This window comes from Nannospalax galili, unplaced genomic scaffold (assembly GCF_000622305.1).
Source record: "Nannospalax galili isolate Female #2095 unplaced genomic scaffold, S.galili_v1.0 scaffold1491, whole genome shotgun sequence".
NCBI lineage: Eukaryota > Metazoa > Chordata > Mammalia > Rodentia > Spalacidae > Nannospalax > Nannospalax galili.
In genome coordinates this window covers 111,185-124,881 of record NW_008329129.1, presented here as the reverse complement: position 1 = coordinate 124,881, position 13,697 = coordinate 111,185, and the positions used below count along the sequence as shown (strand labels likewise).

Below are 13,697 nucleotides of genomic sequence, written 5' to 3'. Positions count from 1 at the left end.
TAGGGTTTATACTGAGTTCAATATTGTATAACTGTATTAATTCAACTGTGAACCTAAAAATTTTATAGCCAGTTTTGAAAGAGATGTATCTTTGCTCTGGAAATTGTTGAGTATGTTAAAGCTGTAATGAAATGCTTCTTCTAAAAAAAATTTTTTTAAATATTTAAAAAAAAAAAAAAAAAAAGGTTCTGATGAACCCAAAGACAACTCTTCCTTCTCTTGCTTCTTAGCCTTTTCTATACACTCTTCAGCATAAAGCCTGAATTCACAGCCAGGAGTGGTGGTGTGTACCTTTAATACCAGCACTTGGGAGGAAGAGGCAGAGGCAGAGACAGGTGGACCTCTATGAGTTCAAGGCCAGCCTAGTCTACACAGCAAGTTTCAGACCACCTGGGGCTATAGAGAGACCCTGTCTCAAAAAGACCAAAAAAAAAAAAAAAAAGGCCTGAATTCACCTGAGGCTTAACCACTTCCCAGCTATTCAGCTAGTTTGCACGTGCATGCGTGCGTGTGTGTGTGTGTGTGTGTGTGTGTGTGTGTGTGTGTGTCCGTCTATATTCCTGTGGTATATGTGGAAGCTAAAGATCAACCTCAATAATTTTCTCCAATTGCTCCCCACCTAATCTTTCGAGACAGGGTTTCTCACTGAACCTGGAGCTCACTGATTGGCTAGACTGGCTGGCTAGTTAACCCCAGGGATCCTCCAGTCTCTGCCTCTGAAGTTCTGGGATTATAGATGTATACTATGGCTCTAGGTTTTTTGGGGGGGGGGATATTTATTATTTTTATTTTATGTGTATGAATGCATGTGTGTAAGGGCATCTATGACATGCAATGCCTGATGAAGTCAGAAGAAGGCATCAGATCCCCTGGAACGAGTTAGGGACAGTTGTTAGCAGCTATGAGGGTGCTGGGACTCAAACCCAGGTCCTCTGTAAGAGCAATCTGTGCTCTTAACCACTGAGTCATCTCTCCAATCCTGGCTCTAGGTTTTTTGTAAATATTTTATTTATTATTTTTATTTCTTATGTGCATGAGTGTATTGTAATGTGTAAGTGCACCACTGTTGTGCAATGACCACGGAGGTCAGAAAAGGACATTAGATTCCCTTGGAACTGTTGTTAGCTGCCATGTAAATGCTGGGAATTGAACCTGGGTCCTCTACAAGAGCAGTCAGTATTCTTATTGGCTGAGCCATCCCTCCAGCTCCAGCTCCAGCTCCAGCTCCAGGTTTTTTAAGTAGGTTCTGGGATTCCAAACTCAGGTTCTTGCATTTGCACAGCAAGCAGATAATCCACTGAGTCATCTCCCCAACCTGGCAGTTCATTTTTAAAATACTATTGGTTAATGATGTCATTACAACAATCCTGGTTATAGACTGGTAGTCAATTCTGCAACTACTCAAAGGTCTCCTTTGTTTGAAAATCAGTACCAATGACTAGACTGATGACATCAGCTCATGAAATGGTGCGACACAAAGAACAAGAAGGACTATATTTCACAGCAATATAGTCCACACCCAAAACCGGTCAATGACAGCGTAGGGCTAAACAATCCTAGAACAAAGCCACGAGTCCAAGTCAAAGACTGAAACTGTCAGAGCAGCAGGGAATCTCAGAAACCATCCTGCCCCATCCCCTCCACTGCAGTCAAGGTTTAAAGACATGAAACTATTGACCCAGTGTAGGAAGTTTGCCTCAAAATGCAGTCATTCACCTCAGGGGAAGGAGCAGTAGGTATTACGTTCCTGTGGTTTATTTAGTGAGTCATGTCCGGGTCAACAAGAGACCACAGTAGAAAGGAAAGCCAAGGCTACCAGGGCCCCATGGAAGGGAGAAGAGGAGGAAAAATGAGAGTAGTCCTGCTAATAGTCAGTCTTTTTAAGTCTTTCCAAAGAAAGGAAAGAGTCACTCACGATTCCGATGTTAAAATAAGCAGATTATTTTTCTTGCTTTCTTTCAATGCCACTTTGATATCAGTGTATTTTAGTATCTAAACAACCACTGTCACAACAGAATTTTAAAACAGTGATGCATCACAGCACATGCCTATAACCCCAGTACTCAGGAGGCTAACGCAGAGAGATTACAAGTCCAAGGCCAGCCTGGGCCACATGGTGAGACCTTGTCACCCCCCAATAAATCCTGAAACAACCACCACTACACCTGATGAATCACCCCAACTATATATCCTTTTATAGAATAAATGAAAATTCGTATTTAAAAAAAATACTTTGAGGGCTAGAGATGACTCAGCAGCTAAGAGTACTAGCTGTTCTTGCAGAGGACCTGGGTTCAAATCCCAGTACCTACATGGCAGCTAACAACTTTCTGTAACACCAGTTCAGAGGCTCTGACGGCCTCTTCTGTCCTCTGAGGGCAGTGCCTGACACGGGTGCACTTACATATATTCAGGCAATACACTCATACACATAAAATAAAATAAATTTAAAAACAAAACAAAACTAGGAGCTGGAGAGATGGGTCAGTGGTTAGGAACAATTTCAGAGGACCCAGGTTCAATTCCCAGCACCACATGGCAGCTAACAACCCTCCATAATTCCAGTTTCAGAGGCTCAAACACCCTCTTCTGGCCTCTGCTGAAATTGCATGCATGTGGTACACTTAAATACATACAGGCAAAACATTCAAACATACAAAATAAAAACAAATAAAAAAAATATTTTTACAAAACCCAAAACTGAAACAAAATCGAATTTCTTTTTCTTTTTCTTTTTTTTTTTTTTTCTTCTTCTTTTGCACTGGGTCTAGAAAGCAATTGTGTATTTTCACTTAGAGAACACTAGAATTCACTCTAGCCACATGTAACTAGAAGTTACCCTATTGAACAGGCACCTACACCATCTGCACTTCTGATGTGATAAATCCTATGCTCTCTTTCTTCCTTTGAAAACCTTGCTGAAAAAAGCTTGTGATGTTCCCTGAATCAAACAGAGCCACAGTGGGAGGAAAGTTGATGCTCCCTACAAACAATGAAAAATAAAAGAAGACTAATGGCTGCACATTCATTAGAGGGACGCTACCTTCTTAGTTCGTTCATGACTTTGAAAGCTTTCTTCATGTGCCAGGGATTCACCGTCACCGGGCAGCGTTTCTCGGTGTTATCATCTTTTGAATCCAGAGGCTTCAGATGACCCTGCTTTGTGCATCTGTACACAAGGAAAAGAACAAAAACAGAAAACGATCTCATTAAGGATAATTTAGTTCCAGCTTGTCCCTGCCCTGCTCACTTAGAAGAAGGCTGTCTTGGAGGGAGAGTCACAATTCAGAACACTTTCCCCATGGTCACCATGGTGTCTACAAAAAAGTGGGTAATTACCTCCCAGGTGTCAAAGTTCTGTCAAGGATGAACATGGAAGATTCTGTAAAAGTGACTTAACAGGTTTTCAAATAAAAATCCTGAAAATGATTTGTTGGAAATTAACTTGCTTTTACAATCAGAACATATATATAGATACACACATATATTACAAACTAAGATAGGAACAGGTCATATTTTATGTATATTTCAGATACAAAATCTGACTTAAACTTTGTTCTTTCTGCAAAGATAAACCCATGTGTTTTGGGCCTCCACTAGTAAGAAATTAATCAGATTCGCTAACTTTATTGAGTATTCACTGTTTGGCAGCCATTGTATATAATAGTATACTTGCATTATTTATAATCCTCACAACAACTCTGTAAGCTAATTGCCATCATTATCCCATTTAGCAGATGAAGAGACTGAGGGGAAAACCGTGTGAGTAACTGGTAAGTGGCAGAGTACACCCAATCTGAGTCACCACCCAAGCTCAATACCACCTCTTACACCAAACAAAGAAATTTCATTTCGCGTTTGAATTTACCAGTTTTCTCTTTTTAAATTTTAGTTATGTGTGTGTGCATGCACACAAGCACATGCATGCACACAAACACATACATGTGGGTGCCTCCAGAAGCTCTCGAGAAAAGGGCATCGGACTCTCTAGATGGAGCTGGAGTTACAGGTGGTTATGAGTCACCTGACATACATGCTGGGAACCCAATTCTAGTTCTCTGCAAGAGCAGCAAGAGCTCTTAACTTCCGGGCCCCTAAATTTACAATATTAAGGAGAATGACACTGTTGAGTATTCTTTCAAGACTTGGAGTCCAAAAACACTGACAATATCAAGAACACAGAGTGAGGGGCAAACAAATGTAAATTAGATGGGCACAAAGGAAAACTTTGAAGTGATGAATGCTTAACCCAGGAAATTTACCACAAACACTGGACTGTGTAGTTATAACGTAGATTTTATGGACTGTAAATTATATTTCAAAAACCTCACATTTTAAGACATCAGGGTGTCAAAGTAAGCCTAAGGAACATTATACCTGTATTTGTATCACAGAAAGGACAAGAGCAGCAAGCATCCTTTACTGTTAAACTGCTCTTCTGACCCATTTCTAAAAGCATGCTTCCTTTGTAAAAACACTGTGCTGTGCATTCATTAATGCAGTCAACATTGTTTTTTAGCGCAGTTGGAATGCACCAATGAATAAAGCAAAGATCCCTGCCCCTTGCCATCTGTGGGGAGGAGACACAGTAAGCATGAGAAATCTGAAAAGCATGTTAGAACATGGTGAGAGCTATAGGAAAAAGAAACAGTAAAGCAGAGCAGAAAAGAACAAAAAGTAAGGCAGTGAAGGAGTGAACTGCAGTATTAAACAAGGTGGTCAGAGGTCAAACTGGGACTTGAGGTTGTCAGCAAAACCTAGAAGGCAAGAGAAGGCCCAGCGAGCAAAAGCAGCATGTACCCACTAGGCTCCTGGAATGGACTGGCCCATATAGCTGGGGCAAAGGCTGAGGAGGAGCAACGGGTACAGACTGCGCAGAACCTTGTGGAACACGGTAAGGACTTTGAGTGGAATGGGGAGGAACTACAGAGGAGGGACACAATCTACTTTAAAGTAGGTTTTTGAGACAGGGGTCTCATGTAGCCCAGGCTGGCCTTGAACTCACTACATGGCTGATGATGACCCTGAACTCCTGATTCTGTTGCTTCCACCTCCCAAGTGCTCAGACTACAGGTGGGTGATATCGCATCAAACTTCGACCTACATTTTCAAAGGACTACTCTGACTGCTAACTGAGGACAGTTGGGCTGGTTAGTTTTTATTGTCAACTTGACTTAAACTAGAGTCACCTGGGAAGAAAGAATCTCAACTGAAGAATTTCCTAGATCAGACTGGTCTGTGGCCCTGTCTGTGAGAGATTATCTTGATTGAAAATTGATGTGAGAAGGCCAAGCCCACCAAGGGCTGTACCATCCCCAGGCAGGTGGACTTGGGCTGCCTTCCTTCACAGTTCCCATCTCAGTTCCTGCTTCAGTTACTGCCCTGACTACCCTCAGTGATGGACTGTGACCTAGAAGCGTAAACTGAAATAAGCTCTACCCTCCCCTAAGTTGTTTTTGCTCAAAGTGCTTTACCACAGTAACAGAAAGCAAACTACAACCATCTCTAAGGGTCAAGGATGCAAAGGTGAGAACAATTTAAGAGGGTATGGCTGTAATGCTGGGTTGGGGATATGTTCAAGGAAGAGGCAACAAGATTTGTTGACAGAATGGATGTGGTATGTCAAAGAAAGAGTGACTCCAATTTTTGGGCCTGAGCAAGTGTAAGGATTAAGTTTCCATTAATAGACACAAGAAAGGCTACAGATGGAACCAGTTTGGGGTATGGGAAGATCAAGAGCATTTTTATGCACACTGGTACTGAAATGAGGACCCTGAGCCTCCAGTTAGAGAGCCAAAGGTGGGCTGGTGAGATGGTGTGGGTAAAGATCCTTGCCATCAATTCCCACAAGTTTTCCTCTGACCTCACGCACGTACAAGCACTCACACATGCACGTGCGTTTGCACACACACACAAATAAATAAATGCAATTTAAAATTTTTTAAATTAGCTGGTGACAGAAATCTGAGGCTCAGTGGTTATATGGAGAAACCCGAGAAGCAGGCAGGCTACACATGTAGAGTAGCATATACATGTATACACAGAAACAGTATAGTATATATAGTATAGTTATATATATAATATGTGAAGCCAAGAAGCAGACTTTCAACATTAAGGAAACTTCTAGAAAATTCAACATAATTTGCTCAACTTCCCAGCCCCAGGGCAACACTAGTGCAGCACTTGATTTCTCAAAGGACTGCCCACCAAAAGGAGGCATAAATTCTACTTTCCCATCAGTTGAGAGCACAGGGCTCTGCCTCGAGAGGCAAAGTCCACTGCTGGGGTGTGCTAACAAGGGGGCGCACTCCAGTAACTCTGGCCTCTGGAGTGTGTGTAGAGAATGATTTAAAGTGTCTTAGAGAGCCAGGAAGTCTAAAGCCAGATGGTGAAGAGTAAGCACCTCTAGAAGGGGTTGGGAGATGCATTCTAGCCTAAAACAGGTATTCCCGTTCTCACAGCAAAGGATCCCCAAGAAAGACACATGGAACCCAGCACAGTCCCTGGCCATGCAACACTGAGTTTTACATATACAGCATACACATAGATAGCTTAATCATTTAGAGGTTTCAACAGAGAAAATAGTGTGGATTAGCAAAATTAATCACCGAAGAGTTTTCAGTGTTCAAAAAAGAATCAAAAGCAACTCTGTCCTTAAAAAAAAAAATAGTGTTATTTAAGAAGCAGGAGCTTTCATACCTGTTAGGAAAGTAGGAGCTAGGAGCCAATGAGCTGGCTCAGTGGATAAAGGTGCTTGCCAAGCCTGACAACCAGAGTTTGTTCCCCACACCACATGGTAGAGGAAAGAACTGACTTCCACTAGTTGTCCTCTGACCTGTACACATGTAGTGTGGCATGCACATACCTCCCCCAATAGAAATAAATAAATAAATAAATAAATAAATAAATAAATAAATACATACATACATACACACATACATACATACATACATAATTGTAAAAAAATTATTTAAGAAATTAGGAATTAAGTCTGGGCATGGTAATACACACCTGCAATCCCAGCATTCTGGAAGCTGAGGCATGAGGATCACAAGTTCAAGGCTACCCTGAGCAACATTGCAAGACCCTCGAAGGGAGGGAGGAAGGGAGGGAGGAAGGAAGGAAAAGAAAGAGAAAGAAACTAATCCAAGTCCTTGCATTATGGAACTAGTGCTAAGTAAGGCAGCTGTCACTGATCAATGCACACACTGGTGCTCTCTTAGAGCTATTTTCAGCTCCCACTTTTTTTATGTACTCCAGAAACTGTAAAGAAAAGACTTTATTCAAAGACTTAAAAGAATAAGTAAGAAATAACACTGGGTTTCCTTTTGAAGTGTTCCTTGTACTAAGAGCCACTTACAAACACAGCATCCTGCCGCACAGGCTATTTTCAATACGAAAGCCCTTTCCATAATTCCCTGTTTCCTATGTGGCTTTATGTTTGATGGTCTCTCATTCAGCAGCAGAAAACGATATGTCATGTCTAAAGCTATAGAGGAGAAAACTGTTCAGATACTAGGGGCAGCAGGAGGGCATGGTTTAATCTTTAAGGTATACCAGGTGTGTCCAGTTACACCTTCTCCCCGCTTCCCTTCCAAAGCAAAGAGCAGCCTTTGCCAGAAAAGCCAGGAATGCCCTTCTTGAACATATCTAGAGACACTCTGTCAAGGCTCCTTTCTCTTAGGAAGCCTTTCCCTAAATCTGCACTCCACAGCTGGTCTTACTTGATAATAAACTACTCCCCAAGCTACTGTATCAAAAACATATCTGAAAGAGTTACAGTATCCAAGGGTTCGAACTGCAGCACACAGCTATGTTGTATAGGAGACAATCGGCAAGCCGTCCTTGATTTCATTCTGCCTAAGAACACACTTCTGACAATAACTAAATTCTCAGAGAGCAAGAAAATAAATGCTCTAACATCAATTCTCTCAAAACAGTTAAGATTTCAAAGCCAGGCAAAGGTTTAAAAGTACTGTAAAATTTTTGAGCATAACTTAGATATGATGGATAATCTCTTTAGCTATGTATTATTTGATTTGGAACAGTGTTTGGGTGTTTTTTCAAGGAAGAAGGAGAAAATATACCAGAAAAGGGCTGGAGAGAGGGCTCAGTGGTCAAGAGCAATTACAATGCAAACATGAGGAGCTAAGTTTAGTTCCCAGCACCTATGTAAAAAAGGCAGGCATGACTATGAACACACCTGTAACCCCAGCACTATGGGAGCAGAGACAGGAGGATCACTGGGGCGTGCTGGCTATCAGCCCAGCTCCTGGTTCAGGGAGAGGCTCTGTCTCAAAAGGAATAGGCAGAGAACACTAGAGCAGGCCACCCAGCATCCTCCTCTGACCTCACAAGTATACATGCATCTGCAGGCATACACAGAAACACAGACACAGTGACACAGGCACAAACACACACATACATATACATACACACGCACCAATCACATACACAAAGAAATAAAAGAAAAAACCAATCAGAGGCTGTAGAGATGGATCAGAGGGTAAAGGTCTACTGCACACACATAAGGATATGAGTTTGGATCCCTAGCATCCATGTAAAAAGCAGGGTATGGCACCGCACACCTGTAGTCCTAGCACTGGGTAGGCAGAGACAGGAGGATTCTGTAATTTGCTGGCCAGTTAGCCTGGCCAAATTGAATTTACAAGTCACAGGTCCCAGAAGGAGAACCCTGTCTCAAAAACAAAAATGGAGGGCCCTTGAGATGACTCAGCAGGGTAAAGAAAGGTACCTGCCACTAAGGCTGAGTTCAACACCCAGAATCCAAATGGTAGAAGAGAACTGACTCCTAAAAGTTAGCCTCTGAATACACACACACACACACACACACACACACACACACACACACGGGGGGGGGGAGAGAGAGAGAGAGAGAGAGGGAGAGAGCAAAAAGAAAATAAAAATAAATATAAATGATGGGAAAGGCCTTCTTTACTCAGTATAAAAGGCCTACAGAACACTGAATAGACAGAACCAGAAAAGAAACTCCCTCATCACATAGTAATGAAAACACAAAATGTGCAGAACAAGGAAAGGATATTGAAAGCTATGAGAGAGAGAGAGAGAGAGAGAGAGAGAGAGAGAGAGACCCAGTTTTTTTCAAAGTATGCAACTCCATCCCTCATAGAAAGAGTAGGCAAGCCTTTTTCAGAGCTAGGTATATCAGAATAATAGTGTCTCCGGGGCAGGATGAAGGCAGCCATGTATGATTTTCAAAAACAACAACAGGTGATGTAATATGCCTTGCCACCCACATACCCTCCTACCCCGGAATGATCATCCCAGATTGAGAACAAGCACTTTAGAAAATCTGGGTTGGTTATGCTTTGGGTGCTTTCTGGAAGTAATGCTACAAGTCATGGGAATGGCACAACTACAAAATTCAAAAGGGACTGAAGACATTTTCACGCTTAGGACATAATACTTGGCCCCCGGGTGGCCGCCGTCTCTACTCTCCCCTTTGCTTGTTCACTTCAAAAGCTGCAGGACTCCCCAGCTTGCAATGAGTCACCCACCATTACTCACATATTTCTGCCAAGTTCATGTCAGCAGCTGTTGTTTTCCAAGTCACCATCCATGCTGTACTGCTTTGAAGTTTCCCATTACTTTGTAATATTTCTCCTGTTTCCTCGGCTGTCTTTCCTGCCCAACTTGCCTCCAGAAGCTGGTAGGTTATTAACAATGATCCACTTAATAACACAAGACTAGAATATCCAAAGTACAGTTTAGACCCTGAGTAATATCTTAACTAATATTGGTCATGTCATTCTATAATGAAACTTCCTGACCAAATACTCTTATATGCTCCACCTCAACCTAATAATCACCACACTACAGAGAGGCTGAGAAAGAATCACCACACTGCTGAGAGGCTGAGAAAGCAATGGGTTTCCCCACTGGACACACATTTCATGATAGGGTTGCAGATGAAGTGTTTCCAGTTCTCTAAAGACAAAGGGACACATTCACAGGCTAGAGAGATGTCTCGGTGGCTGAGCACTTACTGCTCAATTCCCAGCACCTATATCAAGCAGCTCACAACCATCTGGAACTCCAGCTCCAAAGGATCCAAGAATGCCCTCTTCCAGTCCCTGTAGCATGTGGTGCACATACACTCAGACAAACACATACTCTTTTTAAAAAAATTAATATATCTTTTAAAAAGATAGCTACCTCAAACTGACATACTCTGCAATTTTTCTTCAAATATATGGAATTTAAACTTTAATTAAGCATGAAGTCATTATATAAACTATAATCTAAACACATGGTATAAATATGGCCTTTTAAAAAAAAACTGATGTCTGCCCCATAGATACAAAGACTGGACTAAATTGGGGGTGCAGCTAAGGGGTACAGCACATAATTAGGATGTGTGAGGCTGAGTCAGGCTCCTAGCACCTCAAAAAGAAAAAGAAATTCGACTACATCCAGTATATAAGCCCTTAGAATTGAGCATGAAGCATCTTATGAGATACCAATTTCATATTCTGCATCAAGTCACAGAATATCTCATACTTTGTCTTTGAATACATTAGTTGTAATACAGATATTGTTAAAAGTTGTAGCTCTGATTTCCTACAGCCAGAAAGAAAACACCTAGAAAACCCAGGCATGCTCATTTTTACCAAAAAGGAATCATAATTCAAAACCAGGGCCCTGAGCCTTCTCCCCAGGGGGACATCATTTCTCTTCTCCCCTGGTACTTGGTTGTGTGGTTTCATGTTAAGTACAGGAAGCGCTGGCAGGAGGAGGAGGCTGGGATGTCTGAGGTGGAGAGGTTGATGGAAGTTGGGGCATAATTGCTCTCTGATAGAAGAACAATGGAGCCTTAAAAAGCTTCAGTTCAACCCAGCTCTCTCCCTCTCTCCCTCCCACCCACATGACAAACACAGCACAATCAGGCACTTTTTGTCCCTGACAGAGACTATTACCAGGAAAGGGATGGGGTAAAAGCATGTCTTATGCAAGATCAATCTTTAAAGAATATTTCATAACAATTAACGAAGCACGACGATCCACGGAGGATTTTCGTGAGGTGCTAAAATAGGAAAAAGGGGGTTGATGAGCCATTTCGAACATTTCCATACCACTCATAATTTTAATTTTTCTTGTGCTGCTTTTTCTAGTATGGACATCACTTTGGAACGGCAATCTGATCTCGCTGTTCAGTTGCCTGGCTACATTTTCTAGCTGCTGAATAAAAAAGTACCAGAGGACAGGGCATGGTAGCACACGCCTTTAACTGCAGCATTGGGAAGGCAGAGGCAGGCAGATCTCTGTGAGTTCAAGGCCAGCCTGGTCTACATAGTGAGTTCCAGGCCAGCTGGGGCTACAGGGAGACCCTGTCTCAAAAAGACAAAAAAAAAAGAAGAAGAAAAAGTATCAGAACACAGGAATGAGGTAGAGGACCAAACAGTAGTCCAGCCTAAGCCAAGTTCTACATAACTTACCCTAGATTAGCCCATTTGGCTTTCTGGGCTTCAGACTGTTTACTTATTTGGTCCACAAATATATCTAATGTGCAATGTAATATGAAAGATAATTTCCCCTCACCTATCATCTAAGGGAGCTGGGCATTAAATACCATATGACTATAAAAAATATAATTAATGAGAAAAATTTTGACGTTAGGAACTACACTAAATATGAAGTTTTTATTGACTTTATTGGCCTTCTTTGATTTTAATTGCCAGCACTCAATTCAAAGTTATTAGTAACATACAAAGATTCATAGCTGTTAATAAATCAAACATATAACTGCTGCCTAAATGCCCACTGCATGCTTTATAGTAACCACAATAAGGGATGGAAGGGAGCTGACCCAGGATCTCAGTTTCTCCAGTTTTCCATCTAAGGGGAAGGCAAGTCCAAACAGCAATAAATGGCAGAAGTCAGTACACAGATGCAAGACTATAAATTCCACAGGGATGTAACAATGAGCTGGAAGAGCTGGGAGCAAATAGAAAAGAATTTGTAAAGGAAACAGAGCTCTAGCTGGGCCCTGGAAGAACTCCAGATCATTTTAACCAGAGACAGGAGCTGGGAGAAGTAGGAAAAGGCTGGAGACCCAGGCTTATGATATGACTGAGTTTAGCCTTTTAGGCGGGCCATTATTGCCTGACTGAGCAATGACTTTGATAAGCCATGTCATATGACTCTTAGATGATGAAAGTGAAAATAACACGTGGCCTGAAAGGTGAAGACAGAAAACCTAGAGTTCAAGAGGCAACTACTGGACACCATGAGGTTTCAAGTGATGAAATCTATTCATCAGAATGGTAGCCAACATAAGAGACAGTGGAATCGAAGCTTCTCCAGTTCCTGAAGACTGACAAGATGTGGAGGATGAGGAAAGAGAAAGAGCTAAAGACTATGTCAGTGTGTTCGGTACTAGGGACCTGAGAATGGTTATTCCACTCCTCCATAGAGAAGTTATAAAGGAAAGGCAGTTTGAGAACAGGCTATGAACTCGACTTTAGAAACACCGAGTTTTAGATCTGAGCCAAGAGGAGCAGATTCCATTAGAAGCCAAAGGTTCCACATCAAAGCTCAGATTGGAGGGCTGACTTAAGATATGGTGGGTCCCAACATTCAGGAGGCTGAAGGTAGAGGACTGCAGCAAGTTCAAGGCCACCCTGGGCTACACAATGAGTTTGAGATCAGCCTGGGCTACAGAGTGAGAGCCCACCTCAAAAAACAATAAACAAAAATTACAGATGGGGCTGTAACCTAGAGATTAAGAGTAAGAGTTGACTGAGAAGAAAAACTGGCCAAGACCCACTTCTAAGAGGCACAGATGCCACCCATGAGCAGTCAGACTCGACACAGCAGGGCATGTCGTGCAATCCTGTAAGCCCAGCACTAAGGGAGCTGAGACAGGAGGGAGTTCAAGGCCAACCTGGGATAGACAGCAATATCCTCTCTCCAAAAAAAAGAGATCAACACAGAGAGATTAGAATACCAGTTTTTTCAAATACTTGGAAGCCTGGGAAAGCAATTTAACTCACATTTCCTCAGCCAAAAAGATATGGAGATCTACCCTGTAAGATTGTGGAAAAGATTAAGTAATAAATTATGTAAATCACGTTCAGCAACTGAAAAACTAAAGGAGGCCAAAACAAGTGGTGTCCTGAGAACAAAGGCTGGTGTTTCAGGACAGACTCTGTGAAAGGAAGCACTGAGGGGCATATCTGAGCTGCTGCCCATAATGTAAGAAGGTGCCCTGGGTGGCATGCCAAGTACTACCCAGCTGACTGGAGCAGCTAGCAGTGCAAGAATGAGAAAGAACGCAAGGATGCCTTTGTGTTTGCTGTTCCCTATGCCTGGAACACTATTCCTCCCTTTGACCTCTGCTCAGTGTCACCTCATTAAAGACACCCTGACCCTCTCTGAACTTTCTCTGCCCCTCACTATTTTCTATCATGTTCAATATTATATAATTGCTTATATTAGCTCCAACTAAAAGGTAAAAAGACTTTGTTCTGTTTCTGAAATATCTCTAACACTTAGCAATAGTAGGTATTCAATAAATATGAATAAAAAACCTGAACTGGGTCAGTGAGATGGCTCAGTGGGTAAAGGTGATTGCTACCAAGTCTGACAATCTGGGTTCAATCCCTGAAACTCATATGAAACTAACTCCTGCAAGTTGTCCTCTAGCCCTCCACATG

At 42.0% G+C, this 13,697-nt stretch overlaps 1 protein-coding gene across 3 annotated transcripts in view; it reads right to left on the bottom strand.

Moving 5' to 3' along the window:
* Positions 1-13,697, bottom strand: part of Klhl2 (kelch like family member 2) — a 142,521-nt gene that overhangs the window by 124,936 nt on the left and 3,888 nt on the right. For all 3 annotated transcript variants that reach the window (XM_008831493.3, XM_029562650.1, XM_029562644.1), the window contains one exon: positions 3,044-3,169. In XM_008831493.3, the coding sequence (XP_008829715.1) occupies positions 3,044-3,169 (126 nt within the window). The remainder of the gene's footprint in view (positions 1-3,043; positions 3,170-13,697) is intronic.